Consider the following 19,947-nt stretch of genomic DNA (forward strand, 5'->3'; position numbering starts at 1 on the left):
TAGACCCAAACCCCTAAAGGCTGAGCCGTCCTGGGCCAGGCCCTCTCCTCTCCATGTGGCTCGGCAGCCTCACGGTTCCACGGGGCTCATTTGTGTACAGGAATAAACGCCCCTGCAGTCATGCCTCTAAGAGATGGAGTTGCTCCTGGGTCCAGTCCAGCTCTAGCCTGCTTGTGGGGAGCTGTCAGTAAAGCCAGCCTGTTGACTGTGGTAGTGGAAGGACCCTGGCAAGGGCTGGTGGGGGGGGGGGGTCTGTGCCAGCAGCTGCCCCTGAGTGTACAGGATGCTGCCCCCAGAGCTTGGCCCTTGGGTGACCCATGCACAGACCTCCACATGTGTCCAAGCATAAAAACCGACCTGGAGGGAGCTCTGCTGTCACAGCTGAAGGCCCGGTATTGGCATCGCACAGTCATGAGCCTGGAGCGCCACCCCACCACAGTGGACCAGGTCCAGCCCGCAGGCAGGCAGGACACACTTGGGGAGCTCCCCCTCTACAGCCCTCTCTCTGAGCAGCTCTTGGCAGGGGAAGGGTGCCCGAAGGGGCTGATTCTCCTGGGTGGGGACAGTGACTGCCAGGCCTACCCCGGCAATATCCTGCCTCTGATGAAGACGACCTGTCCAGCGTGAAGCTTGAGGGTGGCCGAAGCCCGAGGCTTTGCCCCCAAGGTCAAGGAAGGACCAGAAAGAGCTGGTCTTGCTTCTAGTGAGAGCAGGCCTGAGGCTTTGCCCACCCCATCCCGTGGCACCCCGCCCATCCCAGGGGCGGCCACTAACCCCGAACCCTGCCTGCTTTCTACCTACAGAAGACTCCAACAAGAAGCACCCGTTCCCCTGCCCCACCTCCTACCGCACAGCCCTCACCTACTACCTGGATATCACCAACCCGCCCCGCACCAACGTGCTCTACGAGCTGGCCCAGTACGCCTCAGAGCCCTCGGAACAGGAGCAGCTGCGCAAGATGGCCTCCTCCTCGGGCGAGGGCAAGGTGGGCCTGCCACCCACACCCCAGCGCCCGCCACCGCCTCAGCCCTGCACCGCGGCTCCCAGCCAGCACCCCCAGGCCATTCCCCAGGCTGCCTGGGCCCCACTTCAGCCCTGTCCCCTAGGTCCCCGTGTCTCACCTACGTCTGCATCTCCCCAGGAGCTGTACCTGAGCTGGGTGGTTGAGGCTCGAAGGCACATCCTGGCCATCCTGCAGGACTACTCGTCCCTGCGGCCCCCCATCGACCACTTGTGTGAGCTGCTGCCTCGTCTCCAGGCCCGCTACTACTCCATCGCCTCGTCCTCCAAGGTGTGGGCTCCAGGCCTGCCCGCTTATAGGAGACGTAGTGTTGGCTCCTTGGAGGGACTGGGGTCCCTGGGCCACAGCCCCAGCTCTGCCCCCCGTGCCCAGGGCAGTTCACTCGAGACTCCTGGGCTGTGTGTCCAGTAGGCTGGACTGTAAGACTGCAAACTGCTGTCCGGCCCCAGTGCCGAGAGCCAGTCAGGAGAGCTGCCAGGAAGGGGCCTTTGAACAGGTTTGGGCGCCGCGAAGGGTGTAAAGAGGCGCTGAGCAGGGACCCCCGCGGTAGGGTGGGTGGCAGGAGGGAGGGGGCCTCCGGCATCACCACGCTTACTCCGACCCTGCCGCCCCGCCAGGTCCACCCCAACTCCGTGCACATCTGTGCGGTGGCCGTGGAGTATGAAACCCAGTCTGGCCGCGTTAACAAGGGCGTGGCCACCAGCTGGCTGCGGGCCAAGGAGCCCTCCGGGGAGAACGGCCGCAGGGCCCTGGTGCCCATGTTCGTGCGCAAGTCCCAGTTCCGCCTGCCCTTCAAGGCCACCGTGCCTGTCATCATGGTGGGCCCCGGCACCGGGGTTGCCCCCTTCATAGGCTTCGTCCAGGAGCGGGCCTGGCTGAGGCAGCAGGGTGAGTGTACGGGCCCTGGGCGGGCGGGCGGGTGGGCAGCGGGGGCGGGACCGGCATCCCACATCCCCCTGACTGCTGCTGCCCCAGGCAAGGAGGTGGGGGAGACGCTGCTCTACTACGGCTGCCGCCGCTCTGACGAGGACTACCTGTACCGCGAGGAGCTGGCCAAGCTCCACCAGGACGGCGCCCTCACCCAGCTCAACGTGGCCTTCTCCCGGGAGCAGCCCCAGAAGGTGAGGCCGCGGGCAGGGCCCCGCAGGGCGGAGGGTGGTGTGACCAGCCCTCCTCACAGGTGCCCCCACCCCCAGGTCTACGTGCAGCACTTGCTGAAGAGGGACAGGGAGCACCTGTGGAAGCTGATCCACGACGGGGGCGCCCACATCTACGTCTGTGGGTGAGTGAGGGCAGAGGCGGGGCGGGGACAGGGCCTACCTGCCCGTGGGGGGAGGGGGGCCCCTGCCCAGCCCCCAGTGCCACCTCCTTCCCGCCCCCAGGGATGCTCGGAACATGGCGAGGGACGTGCAGAACACCTTCTACGACATCGTGGCCGAGCAGGGGGCCATGGAGCACGCCCAGGCCGTGGACTATGTCAAGAAGCTGATGACCAAGGGCCGCTACTCCCTGGACGTGTGGAGCTAGGAGCACCCAGGCCTCCCTGCTCTGCTCCGCACGCCCTACAGACTCGCTCCCCAACGTGATCGCTTTCCTCGCTCCCCTCTGCCAGTTGCCTAGGTGGGTTCTGCTGGCCCTGCCCCAGGAGGCAGGCCCAGTGACTGACAGAGACTGCTCCAGGCCTGAGATGTACCCTCGGACCCGCCAGCCCCAGGGGGCGTGGCTACGGGTGAAGGGCTGACGCTCCGTGAACATCTCGGGCCCTCAGCGGCTGCACAGGAGGGGCTCCTCCTCTCAGCTGAGTGGGGCCTGGCCCCTCCCCGTGATTTTCAATGAGTGTAAATAATTTTTAATAACCTCTGGCCCTTGGAATAAAGTTCTGTTTTCTGTATTTGCCTGGTATTACTTGCACAGATCTGGGGCCTCCACCTGGGTCTCCTTAATTCAGACCCCAGAGAGACCTCAGGAACCCCAAGACCCCATGCTGTGGCGGCACAGAGCCCCCAGACCCCTGTCTTACCAGCAGGAGGACACACACCGAGCCACTCTGAGCCTCTCACCCTTTATTGAGGCCGCTGGCCCCCGGCTCCCGCAGGCGGGGACACAGGCCCGGGTCTTCCTCTCCAGCGCCGCCTTCAGGGCCCACAGAGCCCACAAAACCCAGGGAAGAGCAGACAGACCCTCCCAGATGAGAGGAGCCCCCACCCCCTCAACACATGGGGTTCAGAAGCCCCTTCCAGGCCGGGGGTGCCGTAGAGAGCTGTGCCAGCAGGCAGGGAAGGCCCAGCCTCATTCTTTCTTGCTCCCGTGCTGCTGGTTGTGGAACTTCTGGTGTACAACCCGCAGGGTGGTGAAGAAATTGCCGAGGAAGAGGAGGAGGAAGGGGAAGCCACACATGAGCACCTGGGGGAGGAATCGGGGTCAGGACAGAAGCCAGGCCTGGCCCTCCCGGCGTCCTCTCCAGGGGCCCAGCTCACCTGCCACTCCTTGCACTCTGGGTCCCGGGCCAGGTTGAACAACGTCAGCGCGTTGAAAAGCTGCCAGAACTGGGAGGGAGGGCGGTTTTTACACACAGTCCCTGCTCGAATCAGAGCCGGGGACAGACAGCCCGATGGACAGGGACAGAGGTACAACTTACGTGTCCAAAGAAGAGGAAGGGCAGCAGGAAGGTGAGGCCCCGCCACATCCAGGACTGGAAGCCCTCTGCAGGGACCACAACCAGGACAGAGACGACCCCATCACTCAGACCCAGGTCAAGAGGAAAGGACTTTGCCCTTCCAGCTCCCCCGTCAGGATTCCAGAGAGGGGCGGCCACGCCCGACTCACCCACAGTGAGGTCCATGGTGTGCCTCTCGCCCAGGGCCCGCAGGCGGTACAGACAGCCACTCTGGTAGTAATACTGGAGGAACTGCACGAAGCCTGGAGGGCGGGGGGACATCAGGACTGGGCTGGAGTCCCAAGTCTCTTTCCCGCCCCTCCTAGGGGGGCCGGTCCTAAGCTCAGCAGGACCTCTGAGACACTCACTCTGGTACATGGAGAAGGACAGGAACTGGTTCCGGAACTTCTGGTACATGAGGCCGTCGGGCCTAAGGCAGAGAGCAGAGGAAGGGGTCAGGGCTCGGGGATGCCACCTCTCCCTGCCCTGCTCCCCCAGAGACCCTAGGACCAAGCTGGGCCACTCACCATGTCAGCATGACTCCTGACAGGAACGTGGACACGTAATGATGGAAAACCCACCAGCCTTTGATCCTGCGTCAGGAAGCCACCGTCACTCCTGTCCCCTCAGCCCCCAGGATCAGTGCTCCGGGACAGGAAGTGGGAAGAAACCAGTCCCCCAGCCAGTTCCCGCTTCTCAGAGGGCCACGGCACCCGCCGCCCCCACCCCGCTTTCTAGGGCAGCTCCAGTGTCACTCCCCCACCCCCACCCCCAGGAGCCAGGCTCCGGGCCTCGCCCACCGGGAGCCGTTGTTGATGAGGATGCTCTCACGGATGGTCAGGGTGCAATAATACCAGACCAGCAGGAAGTTGAAGGCAGCGTCTGTCACCCTAGGGAGGGGTACAGACGGTTGGTGCCAGAGCCTGGAGAGGGCACAGGGTCCAGCCCCGTGCAGCAGGACACCCACCTGGAGTTGAGGAGGAAGCGGCAGGTGAAGGAGATGAGGATGAGGATGATGGTGAGGTAGAGCTTGAACTTCTCGTACTCGTCTTTGTAGGCAAACCTGGGGAGGAGCGAGGGGTACACACTCATGGGACAGGCTGGGATGATGGCAGGGCCCACCCACGCCTCTGGACACACTGCTGTGGTGGCATGGGGCCAGCATGGGGGAGCAGTCCCTGAACCCCAAGCTTAGCCGGGGAAGCTGGGGCAGACTGGAAGGGGCCTGGGGCAGGGGACGGGGAGTAGGGTTGAGACCCCGCCCACGACAACAAATTACTTAGCCTGCTTGCTCAGGAGTGTCACGTTGACATTGCCCAGAACCAGGCTCAGATACAACCTGCGGGAGGGAACACCAGGTGAGGAGAGGTAGCCTTCAGCCCCAAGTCCACCGCAGCAACCCACACCTGTGACCACACCACCCTCCTCCCAACCCAAAAGGGCCTCCTCGGAAACCCTGGCTATATTCTGACCCCTGAGCGCCCAGTCTCCCACCCACAAGGACCCTCTCCCTCACTGAGGCTCCCAGGCCCTCCTGACCCTGGTCTCCCTTCCCGAGCCAGCTGAGTCACCAAGCCCTCCTCCATAACACGGAACCACTTTCTTGCCAATCCTTGCATTGCCATCACCCCACCATCTAAGCTTGTCTCGTCCTTCTCTGCCAGAGGAACTCCGTGAGGTGACTGAAAGCTACAGTCGCGTATTAAGCAGCTGTTCCCACATGGGCTCTTGTTCACACTCGAGCCGTATGCACAGGCTCAGAGGGGTTCAGGGACTTGCCTGAGGCAGCGAAGAGATTATGGGGCACAGCGGGGACTGGGACCAGGCTGCCTCTCAGCATCGCCACGGGCTCCCTCTCCCATTCTCAGCAGTGGCCTTGTCCAACCCTCTCCCAAATCCTCCATCCTGTCTCCGTCCGGGCAGGTGACATCTCCCCTGCCTGCCTCCTCACCCTCATCTCTGCACCCCCTCATCCCAGAAAACAAGGGCCTATACCCACCCTTTCCCACCTCCCCAGGGACTTCCCTCCATTGTTCAGTGCACCTCTTCTGGGTCCCTCCCTCTGCTGGCCCACCTCTCAGCAGGTAGATATGCTCAAGTCTTTCCTATGTACAAAGTTACACACACACACTCAAACAAAAGCCACTCCTCAACTCTCACGCCAAGTCCTAGCCACCGGTTTCTCGTTGCCAGTTTCTCCTTCCACTCACAGCCAAGCTTCTGAAGCAAGGCCTAAACTTGGCTGTATCCTCAGCTCTTCTGTCATCCCCAGTATCAACTTCCACCCCTACGCTCCTGTGAAGCGGTTCTCTCCAAGGTCACCCTGACTTCCAGGAAACATTTCCCCTTCTGTATTGCATCTGACTGCCTCCCACGCTGCCCCGGGCCGACTGATCGGAGGCTACTGGCCGGGCCTCCCTTCCTTGCCTTCTGGAACACGCTCTCTCCCGGTGGTCTTGCTGCCTGGGGTCTCTGCGGGATTGTTTTCCCTAAGCCTAGGCTTCTGCCGTGTCCTCTGCTGTGTCTGCAGCTGATCTAAGTGCGTGACTGACCTGTCACTCTCCCGTGCCCACGGGGCCAGAGGGAAGCTCTGCAGGCTGGCTCCCCCTCTGGTCTCATGGCCACCTCTCACCTCCTACTGTGAGCTATGGCCGTGACGCCTACTATTTCCGCCTTCCCGTGTCTGCCTGGCTCACTCCTCTTTATCCTTATGACTCAGCTCGGGCATCACCTACTCCAGGAGGCTTTCTCCGACCTCCCAAGTGGTTAGGTACCCCTCACTGTGCTCCCCCCATTCCCCATACTTCCCCCACAAAGCACTCATTGCAGTGAGCTGTCACTGTCACTCAGACTGTCTGTCCCTGAGCTAGGACTGTGTCTGACTGATCAGCCCAGAGCGGGTGCAGGAAGCCAAGCAGAGGAGGACAGCGCTTCAGGCCTCCCTCTCAGAAATGGCTGTGAACTGAGCTGGGGGAGGAACCTCACCCGTTCTGCTTGGGCAAGTAGGCCTCCATATCAAAGAAAAGGCCTTGGCGCTCCTTGATCTGGTTCTCCAGCTCCTGCGCAGCTTTCTCGGCCTCTGACGGGAGGGAGGGTTTACATCTGCAGGTGCGGCCACAGAAGCCAGAGTCAGGACAGGGGACCCCCACGTGTGAATCACACCTGACGCCTGCACAGCAGGAGAGCAAAGGCAACCCAGGGAGGGGAGAAGCCACGCCCAGGGACATCTGGGAGTCAGTGCCAGCGCCCCACCCCCCCGGGTGACACATGCACCCGCAGTCCGAGGCCACAGGGTATGGGGGCGGGTACGATGAGGTACGGGCGGGCATGGGGGACATGGGGACAGGCCCTAACTTCTTCAGGACAAGGGCCAGCTCCTGCAGCCGCCGCTTCTGCCGAGTGATGGAGCTGGTACAGTTGTTCTGCAGCTTGGTCAGCTCCTCCAGCCTCAGGCGGTACAGCCGGTGGGTCTCCTGAGAACCAGGTCGGGGTAAGGCTCAGGCTGGCTAGCGGGCTCCCGAGCCAGAGCCTGCTGGGAAGGAGGTGGGGCATGGACTCCTCCAGGGCTCCTTGGGAGGGTCTCAGCAGGAAAGAAGAGACGGCCAGCTGTGCCAGCCCAGGGAACTCCCTGAGGGTACTCTCTCTCCAAGGCAGGCAAGGAGGCAGGGGTCTCCCTGTAAGCCCAGAAGCCCCCACAGTACCGCTCTCCCAGAAACAGAGGAGTTCTCTGAAGCTTTTCTTAGCCTCAGCCCATCTACTAGTTGTTCCCACCCCTCTCTGGCCTGTCCTGAATCCAGATTCTAGGCTCATGGGTCTACCTTCTGGCCCAAGCAGGCTACCTAAAGCCATCCCTGGCCCGCTCAGATCCTCCTGCCCAGGTAGCCTGCAAGTGCAGGGGAAGATGAGGTTGTCCAAGACACCTGCTGCTCTGGCACTCCCAGCATCCTCCTCCCAGAGTAAAGGCCATCAGGCTTTAGCCCTTGGACCTCTTGCTATAAGACCATTCCTCTACTCTTCCCCCAACACCTTTGACCCAAGGCTTCCCAGAGCACTTTGCCCCAATGGGTAAGTCTTGAGAAGGAACAGCCTAGAGATGGGGCAAGGAGCAGTGTGAGGAAAGTCAGGCAGGGGCTGAGGCCAGGACAGTGGTGACCAAGCTGGGAAGCACTAATGGCAGCAGCTTGGCCAGGCCAGGGGCAGTCAGGCTTCAACGTGGACAGGAAAGGGCTGGAACCAGTCCAGGAGAGGCAAAGTCCTGACCAAGTGCCCAGCTGACCTGGGCTCTACCCTGCCTGGGTCTTGTTTCTCATGCCCAGGAGGGGCAACCTCGGCCTACCCCCAGCCACCACACTCTCCTGTCTGCCTTCCCACAGAACAGCACAGTGGCCTATAGCAGCCAGATCCAGACGATTCCTCCCTTGGCTTCCCACTGGTCTCAGATTCCAATCCCCATCGCCCGTGAGGTCTCTTGGCAGGGTCTGGCCCACCCACTTTTCCCCTCACTCTCTGCATCAGCCACGTGGTCCTGTCTCGGTGGGAGCTGTCCTTCACCCTGGATGGGCCCCGCCCCCATCCAGAGACTTCACCTAAACACCACTTACCCCGACCTAGGCCAGGCTGCCTCCCGGACTGCTCCCCAGCCACACACAGCCCAGACCGCGCGGCCCGAGAGCGGGGAAGGCGCTCCTCGCCGATAAGCCCGGCCGGCGCCCGCGGCGCATTTGCTCAGTAACTGACACAAGACTGGCCCCGGTCAGCTCGGACTCTCCTGGAAGGGGACCGGGTCGGAGTCGGGGCCTCTTTCCGAGGCCTCAGAGGGAGGCCGGAGGTCCGCCTGGGTCAGTGGGGTCACTCCGGGGTCGCGGCGGCCGCGCGGGGAAGAGGTCCCGCTGCCGAACATTCATTTGAGGCCGAGGGGAGGGTCCAACCGAGGACACCAGGACCCGGGGTCTCGCCGCCGTCGGGAGCGACACCAGGGTCCCCGACCCCTGACCCCGAGCTCCCGCTGCCCGACCCGGGGCTAACCGACCCTTGACCCAGAGCCAAATAGACATGGCTCGGAACCAATGGGGGCCCGCATCAGCACTTACCTGGATGCCGTGGAAGTCCTGCTGGAGCTCCTCCCAGTCCCGCAGGCAGTCGCCCAACGGGCCCGGAGGCGGGGGATGCATCGCTGCCGTGCCCTGAGCCGGACGAGCCGAGTCGAAGACAGAGCCGCAACCCCGGCGGGCTCGAGGTGCCTCCGCCTCCGCCGCCTCCGCCCCCGTCAGCTTCCGGGCTCGAGCCGCCGCGACCACCAATGCGGAAAAGCCTGGAGCGGCGACCGCGCTGGCCCCGCCCCCTGCCTGAGCCAATCCGGGCCAGGGGCGGGGGCGGGGCCACGTGCTCCGAGGGCCCTACGTTCGGCTGCTCCCAGCTCGGAGGGTGGTGGCAGCCCCCAACCGGGGCACTCCCGGTGGCGCCAACTGTGTGGTGCAGCCAGCAGTGTCCTTGCCTGTCAGGCAGGGAGTAAACCAAGGCCCAAGGAGGTGCCACCTGCCTCAAACACTTTCCCCCTTGGGAAGCTGCTCTTTGGCAGGGAGGGAATTACGAGCCTCTTATCTCGCTTGGATTTTTACAAGGGCCCCTTTACTGTCTTCCTGTCTCCAAGTTCACCGTTAGTGTCCCTTACCACAGCCACCAGACTGCCCTGACTAAAACACAAGGCGAATCCCCACCATGTCCCTGCTGAACACTTTCCAATGGCTCTGCCCTTCCTGCCAGGAGGTCCCTAAGCCATCGCTCTGCAGCCATCCCAGGCTCTGTTCCAGTTCAAGTCCCGACTAAAGGCTGCACTGCCTGAAAAGCCCTTACCCCTCTGGCAAAACCCCACTCTTTGAGGGCGTGGGCTCCTGCTGGGGCACGGGGGAGTGCTACTCTAACCCTCGGCAAAGAGTCCTAGGAGGCAACATGGCGTTCACCCGTATGTCCTCAGCCCTGCCCAGGTGTCAGGGAATGTTTGCTGGATGAACGTGGACCGACATGTTAAATTCTCCATCAGTCCCCTTGTCTCCTGACTCCAGGCCCGTTCTGTGGGTGCTGCCAGCACTCAGAAGCGCAGTCAGAGGAAAATTCCTTTTGAGACCCGAGGAATTTCTAGAAACCTGGTTGTGAGGGATGGGAGGGTGAGAGTCTCTTCTTGGTGAACACAGCCAGGCAAAAATGAGTGAGGAGCAAGGAAAGGACATCTGTACAGGTGATGGAGCAGTAGGGATGCTGAAACTGGGTATGAGGCGAGGGTATGCCCTTGTGCCAGGAGCCTCTCAAAGCTGTGTAGCCTGCGGCCTGAGCCAAGGCTGAGCTTGGCATCTCTGGGGCTGGGGGATCTCCGTCCATGGGTGGGCATTGTGACATCCCCTGTGGAACAACACAAGGCTGGGGGAACCCTTGGAGCTCCCACCCAGCAGCCTCCAAAGGGTCCACATTATGGGGGGCATGAGGGGCAGCTGCTCTGGCACCAGATGCTCCTCCAGAGGCAGCCTCAGGAGTGCAGTGGGGGTGGGTCCACGATGCCCCAGGGATGGGGGTTCTCGCTGAGTCTGAGCACCTCCTGTGCTAGCACAAATGAGGAACCTGGGAAGAAGCACTGCGGGAGGCTGACACAAGGCTCCAGGCAGCAAAGGCCTTCTCATTCCTGGTTACACACCCTGGCCCACTACCCACAAAAAGCTCCCAAGGCAGGTTCTTCTGGACCCATAGCTGGGCCACAGAGAAAATCAGTAGAGTGGATCCAAGATGTCTGTGACGATGTCTCCAAGGATAACCTTCTCCCACTCTGACAGCTGAGCCACCAAAGCCCGATTTGGACGCATGTTGGTTTTACACTTCTTGACGTAGGCCCAGGACCTCTGTGAACCCAAGAGAAAAGCAGACTTCAGGATTGGACCTGGGCCCTTACCACCTTGATCACCTTGATCACAGCCAGCTCAGAGGGGACAGGAGGCACTTGCCCAGGGGTCAGAAACATAGCTTAAGGGCAGGACAAAGAAACAGCAGCAGCTTGGGGTTAACAGATTAGGGCAAGGAGTTGTAGGAGCTGGCTCTGCCTGGGGCAAGCCCCTCTGCATTCTGAATATAGACAGAAATCATTCTTATGTCAGATGGCTCCTGTGAAGGTTGAGAAAACATATGTGAAACCTCCTGTGGACAGGAAAGCACCATGCCCATGCCTGGCACTCACTGCTGCCTCAACAAAGATTTGCATTGTAAGTGGATAAATGAATGGAAAGGGGAAGAGAACTTCGGCAAATTCTCTGAAGAAGAAAAACTGAAGCTGCCTTCTTTTAGGTGCCCACCCCCAAATGCAGGAAAGGTTATTACATGAAGGAAGGTGACCAGCTGGTCTCCATCTGGATTGAGGATAGAGGAAAAAGGAAAAGGCAAAAGCAGTTCCTCAACAAACTATGGATTAGAAGAAAACTATCTTAACATAATAAAGGTCATATATGAAAAGTACACAGGTAACATCATAATGGTGAAAGACTGAAAGCTTTTCCTCTAAGATCAGGAACAAGGCAAGGATGCCCACTTCCACCACTTCTATTCAACACTGTCCTAGACAGAGCAATTAGGAAAAAAAGAAAAGGCATCCAAATTGGAAAGGAAGAAGTAAAATTATTTCTGTTTGCAGATGATATGAACTTAATGTATGTTGAAAACCTTAAAGATTAAACACAAAAAACTGTTAGAATAAACGAATGTAACAAAGTTGCAGGATACAAAATCAGTTGTGTATCTAACTAACAATGAACAATCCGAAAAGGAAATTAAGAAAATTTCATTTACACTAGCATCAAGAGAATAAAATACTCAGGAATAAACTTAACCAAGGAGGTAAAAGACATGTGCCCTGAAAAATGCAAAGTGTTGTTGAAAGAAATTAATGAAGACTAAAATAAATGGAAAGACATCCCAGGTACATGGAATAGAAGATTTAATATTGTTAAGATGCAAATACTACCCAAAGTGATCTGAAGATTTAATGCAATCTCTATCAAAATCCCAACAGCGTTTTTTGCAGAAATAGAAAAATCCATCCTAAAATTCATATTGAATCTCAAGGAACCCTGGAATAGCCAAAACAATTGTGAAAAAAGAGAGACAAAGTTGGGGTTCTCACACTTCGTTATTTCAAAACCTTTAAAGTTATTACACAACTATGATAAAAGAATATAGTACTGGCATAAAGACAGACATTTAGACCAGTGGAATAGAAGAGACAGCCCAGAAGTAAATGCTCACATATATAGTAAAATGATTTCAACAATGGTGCCAAAACTATTCAGTGGAGAAAGGAGTCTTTTCAACAAATGTTGTTAGGAATACTGGTTATCCACATGCAAAAGAATGAAACTAGTGTAAACTTACACCATGTACAAAAATTAACTCAAGATGATGGAAGACATAAAGTAAGAGCTAAAACTATAAAACCCTTGAAAGAAAACATAGGGGAAAAGCTTCATGATACTGGATTTGGCAAATATTTCTTGGATGTGACACCAAAAGCACAGGCAATAAAAGAAAAAATAGATTGGTTTATATCAAAATAAAAAACTTCTGTACATCAAAAAAAAAACTTCTGTGCATCAAAAGACACAATCAACAGAGTGAAAAGGCAAGACACAGAATGGAAGGAAACATTTGCAAATCATATACCTGTTTTATATTTCAACCTTATTTCAAACCTTTTAAGTTATTACAAAACTATGATAAAAGAATGTGGTACTGGCATAAAGACAGACATTTAAGACCAGTGGAATAGGATAGACAGCCCAGAAATAAATGCTCACATATATAGTAAAATGATTCCAACAAGGGTGCCAAAACTCTTCAATGCACAAAGTGTTAATATGAGGAATATATAAGGAACTTCTAAAACTCAACAACAAAAAACAACCCAACTAATAAACGGGCAAAGGACTCTGAATAGACATTTCTCCTAAAAAGGTATATGAATGGCCAATAAGCGTGCAAAAAGATGCTCAACATCACTAATCATTAGGGAAATGCAAATCAAAACTACAATGCTATACTTCCTCAAACTGATACGATGGTACTATAAAAGGAAAGAAAGAAAGGAAGGAAGGAAGAAAACAACTGCTGGCAAGGATGTGGAGAAATTAGAACCCTTGTGCACTGTTGATGGAATGTATTAAATGGTACAGCCACTGTGGAAAACAGTACGGAGATCCCCCCCAAAAATTAAAATTAGAACTACCATATGACCCAGTAATTTGTCTACTGGGCATATACCCCAAAGAGTTGAAGGCAGGGTCTCAAAGAGATATTTGCACAACCACGTTCACAGCAGCATTATTCATAATGGCTAAAACGTGGAAGCAATCCAAGTGTCCATCAATGAATAAATGGATAAGCAAAATGTGGTATATACATACAAGGGAATATTATTAGCCTTAAAAAGGAAGGAAATTTTGACATATGCTACAACATGGTTAAACCTTGAGGACATTATTTTAAGTGTAATAAGCCATTCATGAAAAAACAAATACTTTATGATTCCACTTATATAATGTACTTAGTGTAGTCAAAATCATAAAGACAGAAAGAAGAATGGTGGTTACCATGGGCTAGGGGGAGGGGAGAATAAGGAGTTATTGTTTAATAAATATAGAGTTTCAGTGTTACAAGATGAAAAGAGTTACGGGGCTAGGTGGTGGTGATGGGTGCACATTATGAATGTATTTAACACTACTGAATTATGTTCTTAAAAATTGTTAAGACAGGGGCATCCCTGGTGGTGCAATGGTTAAGAATCTGCCTGCCAATGCAGGGGACATGGGTTCAAGCCCTGGTCCGGGAAGGTCCCACATGCCACGGAGCAACTAAGCCCATGCACCACAACTACTGAGTCTGCGCTCTAGAGCCCACGAGCCACAACTACTGAGCCCTTGTGCCACAACTACTGAAAACCACATGCCTAGAGCCTGTGCTCCACAACAAGAGAAGTCACCACAATGAGAAGCCCACGTACTGCAACAAAGAGTAGCCCCCACTCACCACAACTAGAGAAAGCCTGCATGCCCAGCAGCACAGCAACAAAGACCCAACGCAGCCAAAAAATAAATAAATTTATTTTTTTTAAATTATTTCAAAAAATGGTTAAGAGAGTAAATTTTATATTATGTATTTTGTTGTTGTTTTTTGTTTTTGTTTTTTTGCTGTACGCGGGCCTCTCACTGTTGTGGTCCCTCCCATTGCAGAGCACAGGCTCCGGACGCGCAGGCTCAGCAGCCATGGCTCACGGGCCCAGCCGCTCCACGGCATGGGGGATCCTCCCAGACCGGGGCACAAATCCGTGTCCCCTGCATCAACAGGCGGACCCTCAACCACTGCGCCACCAGGGAAGCCCCTGTTATGTATATTTTAATGCAATAAAAAAGAGAAAAAATAACTATGAGATACCATCTCACACCCATTAGGGTGGCTACTATTAAAAAAAAAAAAAGAAAATAATAAGTGTTGGTGAGGAAATGGAGAATTTGGAACCTTATGGTACTATGTATGGGAATGTAAAATGGTGCAGCTGCTATGGAAAACAGTGGTTCCTCAACAAAGTAAAAAGAGAATTACCATATGATCTAGAAATTCCATTCTGGGTCTATACCCAAAAGAATTGAAAGCAAGTGGCCAGTGGGGCTTGTGTTCATGGGTTTAACAGGACAGTAGTAAACAAACAGTTCTTAACTGGATTATCAGCCCAGGGCTAAGTGCAAAGAAAGCATACAGAAACACCCTTTTTCCATTCTTCCCCTTAAAGAGATATTTTTGCACACTTTAAAAGTTGCTGCCTGAGGATCTGGCTTCCAATCAGCCTGAATCTAGGTGCAGACTGAGATCCTTCCCTTTGGAAGGCTGACAGGTCTTGGCACACCCTCAACTACTGTGAACCACTAAGAACAAAGTAGGCTGCTTGAACAATCACAAAGCTGTGAGAGATAACAAAGAGATAGGGAAGGGTTGGACAATATGGTTCCTCTCTTACATGAGACACTAGGAGAGGTGGCTGTTTTATCTAATGCATAGAAACAAACACAGAGGGTTAAGGAAAATGAAGAAACATAGGAATATGTTCCAAATGAAACAAAAAGAGAAACCCTCACAAGAACACTTTAATGAAATGGAGATAAGTGATTTACCTGACAAAAGTTCAAAGTAACAGTCATAAAGATGATCACCAAGGTCAGAAGAATGCCTGAACAAAGTGAGAATCTCAACTAAGAGATAGAAAATATAAGGAAGTACAAAATAGAAGTCTCAGAGCATGCAATAACTGAACTGAAAAATACAATAGAAGGATTCAACAGCAGACTAGATGAAGCAGAAGAAAGTTTGCTGACAAACTCAAAGACAGTAGAACTCATTCATTCAGAGCAGCAAAAGGAAAGAATAATTAAAAACAGTGAAGATATTGAAAAAGAGTATATACATGTATAACTGAATCACTCTGCTGTACACCTGAAACTAGCACAACATTGTTAATCAACTATACTCCAATATAAAAGTTTAAAATTAAATTTAAAAATCAGTGAAGATAGATTAAGGGACTTAAGGGACATCAAAAGGACCAATATTCACATTATAGAGATCCCAGAGGAGAAGAGAAAGAGGAAGGGACAGAAAACTTATTTGAATAAATAATGGCTGAAAACCTCCTTATCCTGGGGAAGGAAACAAACTTCCAGATTCAGGAAGTCCCGTGAATCCAAACAAGATGAACCCAGAGAAACCCACACCAAGACATTATACTTAAATTGTCAGAGCTAAAGACAAGGAAAGAATCTTAAAAGCAACAACAGAAAAACAACTTGGGAACCCCCATAAGACTGTCAGCAGATTTCTCAGCAGAAACTTTGCAGGCCAGGAGGGAGTGGCATAATATATTCAAAGAGCTGAAAGAAAAAAATTGCCAACCAAAAATTGCTTTACACCTGGCAAAGTTGTCCTCCTTCAAAACTGAAGGAGAGGTAGAGAGTTTTCCAGACACGCAAAAGCTGAAGGAGTCCATCACCACTAGGCCTTGCAAGAAATGTTAAAGGGACTTCTTTAAGCTGAAATAAAAGGGCAGTAATTAGTAACAGGAAAACATATGAAACTATAAATCTCACTGGTAAAGGTAAATATATAGTAAAATTCAAAATAATCTAATGTAAAAGTGGTGGTTTAATAACTTCAGATGTATGGACACACACAGACTGAAAGTGAAAGGATGGAAGAAGATATTCTAGGCAAATGGAAACCAAAAGAAAGCTGGGTTAGCTATATTTATTCAGACAAAAATAGACTTTAAGACAAAGACTGTAGTAGACACAAAAGTAGGTCACTATAAAGGGGTCAATCCAACAAGAGAATATAACACTTATAAATATTTATGTACCCAATATAGGAGCATCTAAATATACAAAGCAAATATTAATAGTCCTAAAGGGAGAAGTAGACAGCAATACCCCACTTTCATCAATGGATAGATCATTCAGAAAAAATCAGTAAGGAAACACTGGACTTAAGCTACACATAGACTTAACAGACATTTACAGAACACTCCATCCAAAAGCAGCAGAATACACTTTCTCTCAAGTGCAGATGGAACATTCTCCTGTATAGACCATATATTAGACCACAAAACAAGTGTTAATAAATTTAAGTTTAAAATCATATCAAGCAGACTTCCCTGGTGGCACAGTGGCTAAGAATCCACCTGCCAATGCAGAGGACATGGGTTCAAGCCCTGGTCTGGGAAGATCCCACATGCCACAGAGCAACTAAGCCCGTGTGCCACAACTACTGAGCCTGTGCTCTAGAGCCCACAAGCCACAACTACTGAGACCGCATGACACAACTACTGAAGTCCGCCCGCCTAGAGCCCATGCTCTGCAACAAGAGAAGCCACCGCAATGAGAAGCCTGTGCACAGCGATGAAGAGTAGCCCCCGCTTGCCATAACTAGAGAAAGCCCACGCACAGCAATGAGGACCCAGTGCAGCCATTAATTAATTAATTAATTAAAATGTCAAAAAAAATTTTTAGATCATATCAAGCATCTCTCCTAATCACAATGGTATGAAACTAGAAATCAATTACAAGAAGAAAACTGAAAAATTCACAAGTATGTGAAAAGTAAAGAACATGCTACTTAACAACCAATGGGTCAAAGAAGAATTCAAACAAGAACTCAAAAAATATCTTGAGATTAAATGGAAATATAACATACCAAAACTTATGAGATGCAACAAAAGCAGTTCTAAAAGGGAAGTTCATAGCAATAAGTGCCTACATTACAAATAAGAAAGATCTCAAATGAATTACCTAACCTTACACCTCAAGGAACTAGAAAAAGAACAAACTAAGCCTAAAGTGAACAGAAGGAAGGAAATAACAAAGATCAGCGGGGAAATAAATGAAATAGCGACTTAAAAGACAATAGAAAAGATCAATGAAACTACCAGCTAGTTTTTTGAAAAGTAAAACAAAATAGACAAAGCTTTAGCTAGATTCACCAAGAAAAAAAGAGAGAGGACTCAAATAAATAATACCAGAAATGAAAAAGGAGACATTAAACTGATACCACAGAAATACAAAAGATAGTAAGAAATCAGACAACCTAGAAGAAATGGATAAATTCCTAGAAATGCACAGCTTACCAGGACTTAGCCATGAAAAAATAAGAAAATCTGAACAGACCAGTTACTAGCAAAGAGATGGAATCAGTAATCGAAAACCTCCCAAAAAACAAAAGTCCAGGACCAGATGGCTTCACTGGCAAATTCTACCAAACATTTGAACAAGAATTAATACCAATCCTTCTCAAACCCTTCCAAAAAACAGAAGAGGAGGGAACACTCCCAAATTCATTCTGTGAGGCCAGCATTACCCTGACACCAAAACCAGACAAGGACACCACAAGAAAAGAAAATTACAGGCCAATATCACTGATGAACATAAATACAAAATCCTCAACAAAATTTTAGCAAACTGAATTCAACAATATATTAAAAGGATCACACACCATGGTCAAGTGGGATTTGTTCCAGGGATGTAGGGATGGTTCAACATCTGCAAAACAATCAATGTGATACATCAAATTAACAAAATGAAAGATAAAAATCATATGATCATCTCAAGAGATGCATAAAAAGCATTTGACAATATTCAACATCAATTTATGATAAAAATTCTCAACTAAGTGTGTACAGAGGGAATGTACCTCAACATAATAAAGGCCATATACGACAAGCTGACAGCTAACATCATACTCAACAGTGAAAAGTTGGAAGCTTTTCCTCTAAGATCAGGAACAAGACAAGGATGCCTACTCTTACCACATTTATTCAACATAGTATTTCAAGTCCTAGACAGAGTAAGAAAAAGATATCCAAATCAGAAAGGAAGAAGTAAAACTGTCTCTCTTTACATGCAACATATATATAGAAAACCCTAAAGACTTCACAAAAAAATTGTTAGAACTAATAAACAAATTCAGTGACGTTACAGGATACAAAATCAATATACAAAAATCAGCTATGTTTCTATACACTGATAACAAACTATCAGAAATAGAAATTAAGAAAATAATCCCAATTGCATCAAAAAGAGTAAAATACCTAGGAATAAATTTAACCAAGGAGGTGAAAGACTTGTACACTGAAAACTGTGACACTGATGAAAGAAATTAAAGAAGACACAAATAAATAGAAAGATACTCCATGCTCATGGATTGGAGGAATATTGTTAGAATGTCCATACTACCTAAAGCAATAACACAATCCCTATCAAAATCCCAAAGGTATCTTTCAGAGAAATAGAATAAACAGTCCTAAAACTTGTATGGAATGACAAGACCCCAAATAGCCAAAGCAAACTTGAGGAAGAAGAATAAAGCTAGAGGCATCATGCATCCTGATTTCAAACTATATTACAAAGCTATAGTAATCAAAGCAGTATGGTATTGGCATAAAATATATATACACATAGATCAATGGAATAGAATAGAGATCCCAGAAATAAGCCCATACATATATGGTCAATTAATTTAGGACAAAGGAGTTAATAATATGCAGTGACAAAAGAACGGTCTCTTCAATAAGTAGTGCTGGGAAAACTGGACAGTCACATGCAAAAGAATGAAACTGGTGGGAATTCCCTGGCGGTCCAGTGGTTAGGACTCCATGCTTCCACTGCCAGGGGCTCAGGTTCAATCCCTGGTTGGGGAACTAAGATCCCACAAGCCACACAGTGCAGCCAAAAAACAAAAGAAACTGGACCACTATCCTACACCATACACAAAAATCAACTCAAAATGGATTAAAGGCTCAAGTGGAAGACCTGAAATCATAAAACTACTAGAAGAAAACATAGGTGGTAAACTCCTTGACATCAGTCTGGTGGTAACTTTTTGGATTTGACACCAAAAGCAAAGGCAACAAAAGCAAAAATAAACAAGTGGGACTACATCAAACTAAAAGGCTTCTGCATAGCAAAGGAAACCATCAACAAAATGAAAAGGCAACCTAAGAAACGGGAGAAAATATCTGCAAATCATGTAACTGATAACGGGTTAATACCCAAAATATATAAAGAACTCATACAACTCAATAGCAAAAAAACCAAAAAATCTGATTTTTAAAAGGGCCAAGATTCTGAATAGACATTTTTCCAAAGAAGACATACAGATGGCCAACAGGTACATGGCAACAGCCAAAATGCACCTCCCTTGGAAAACCCTGAACAAACACTGGTACACAGACTGACAGCATTGGAGGACACACAGATGGTGCTGCTGGCCACAGCCTTGCCCAGCCTGAGTCCCTGGGCCTGCCCTGTGTGCCCAGCCTCAGGTCTCTAACCCAGACCTCAGGTTCCTTCCCTTGGATATGGTATGCTGGGTAAAGCCCTGGACTTGGGGCTCCACTCCCTGACCCTTCCCTCCCAAGCCCCCCACCCCCAATTAAGGCCCCAAGTCGGTGCTGGAGACCCACTCCTCTGAGGCGCAGCTCTGACCCCACCTCCTGGGCCAGGGGATACATACCTTCAGGGTCTGCCCATTTCGGTGCATAAGGTAGGCCAAGATGGCCGCACAGCTGCGACTGATGCCCATGGTGGAAAAGACCAGGATGACAGAGCCAAGCTCCAGGTGAACTTCTGCAAAAGGAAGGAAAGGTGTGAGGTTGTGCGTGGCCCCCTTCCTTGTGGGTCTGTAAGATGACTGGCCTCAGTGG

The 19,947-nt window shown here is 51.2% G+C and overlaps 3 protein-coding genes across 10 annotated transcripts in view; 1 reads left to right on the forward strand and 2 right to left on the reverse strand.

Annotated features, from left to right (window-relative positions):
- The window catches only part of LOC116739947 (NADPH--cytochrome P450 reductase), a 59,678-nt gene extending 56,766 nt beyond the window's left edge, over window positions 1-2,912 (forward strand). For 4 of the 5 annotated variants that reach the window (XM_032604904.1, XM_032604901.1, XM_032604903.1 and 1 more), the window contains 6 exons: window positions 804-985; window positions 1,142-1,291; window positions 1,639-1,909; window positions 1,997-2,142; window positions 2,218-2,303; window positions 2,404-2,912. In XM_032604904.1, the coding sequence (XP_032460795.1) occupies window positions 804-985; window positions 1,142-1,291; window positions 1,639-1,909; window positions 1,997-2,142; window positions 2,218-2,303; window positions 2,404-2,548 (980 nt within the window). In that variant the 3' untranslated portion in view covers window positions 2,549-2,912. The remainder of the gene's footprint in view (window positions 1-803; window positions 986-1,141; window positions 1,292-1,638; window positions 1,910-1,996; window positions 2,143-2,217; window positions 2,304-2,403) is intronic. The other variant, XM_032604902.1, reaches the window with a different exon arrangement.
- A 152-nt stretch (window positions 2,913-3,064) lies between these two features.
- On the reverse strand, window positions 3,065-8,993 carry TMEM120A (transmembrane protein 120A). Of its 2 annotated transcripts, none has more exons than XM_032604908.1 (12): window positions 8,768-8,993; window positions 7,032-7,150; window positions 6,663-6,779; window positions 4,957-5,016; window positions 4,645-4,740; window positions 4,478-4,567; window positions 4,205-4,270; window positions 4,046-4,107; window positions 3,848-3,940; window positions 3,660-3,724; window positions 3,499-3,567; window positions 3,065-3,349 (listed from the first exon to the last, which is right to left on the reverse strand). In XM_032604908.1, the coding sequence occupies exons 1-12, from the start codon at window positions 8,846-8,848 to the stop codon at window positions 3,311-3,313; spliced, it is 957 nt and encodes a 318-aa protein (XP_032460799.1). In that variant the 5' UTR covers window positions 8,849-8,993; the 3' UTR covers window positions 3,065-3,310. The 2 variants fall into 2 exon arrangements, with proteins under 2 accessions (XP_032460799.1, XP_032460798.1); XM_032604907.1 differs by having other exon boundaries at window positions 3,065-3,424; window positions 8,768-8,992.
- Window positions 8,994-10,118: 1,125 nt separating this feature from the next.
- STYXL1 (serine/threonine/tyrosine interacting like 1) overlaps window positions 10,119-19,947 on the reverse strand; it is a 57,306-nt gene continuing 47,477 nt past the window's right edge. For all 3 annotated transcript variants that reach the window (XM_032606061.1, XM_032606059.1, XM_032606060.1), the window contains 2 exons: window positions 19,758-19,870; window positions 10,119-10,564 (listed from right to left, as the gene is read on the reverse strand). In XM_032606061.1, coding sequence (XP_032461952.1) covers window positions 10,433-10,564; window positions 19,758-19,870 — 245 coding nt within the window. In that variant the 3' untranslated portion in view covers window positions 10,119-10,432. The remainder of the gene's footprint in view (window positions 10,565-19,757; window positions 19,871-19,947) is intronic.

This window comes from Phocoena sinus, chromosome 15 (assembly GCF_008692025.1).
Source record: "Phocoena sinus isolate mPhoSin1 chromosome 15, mPhoSin1.pri, whole genome shotgun sequence".
Lineage (NCBI taxonomy): Eukaryota > Metazoa > Chordata > Mammalia > Artiodactyla > Phocoenidae > Phocoena > Phocoena sinus.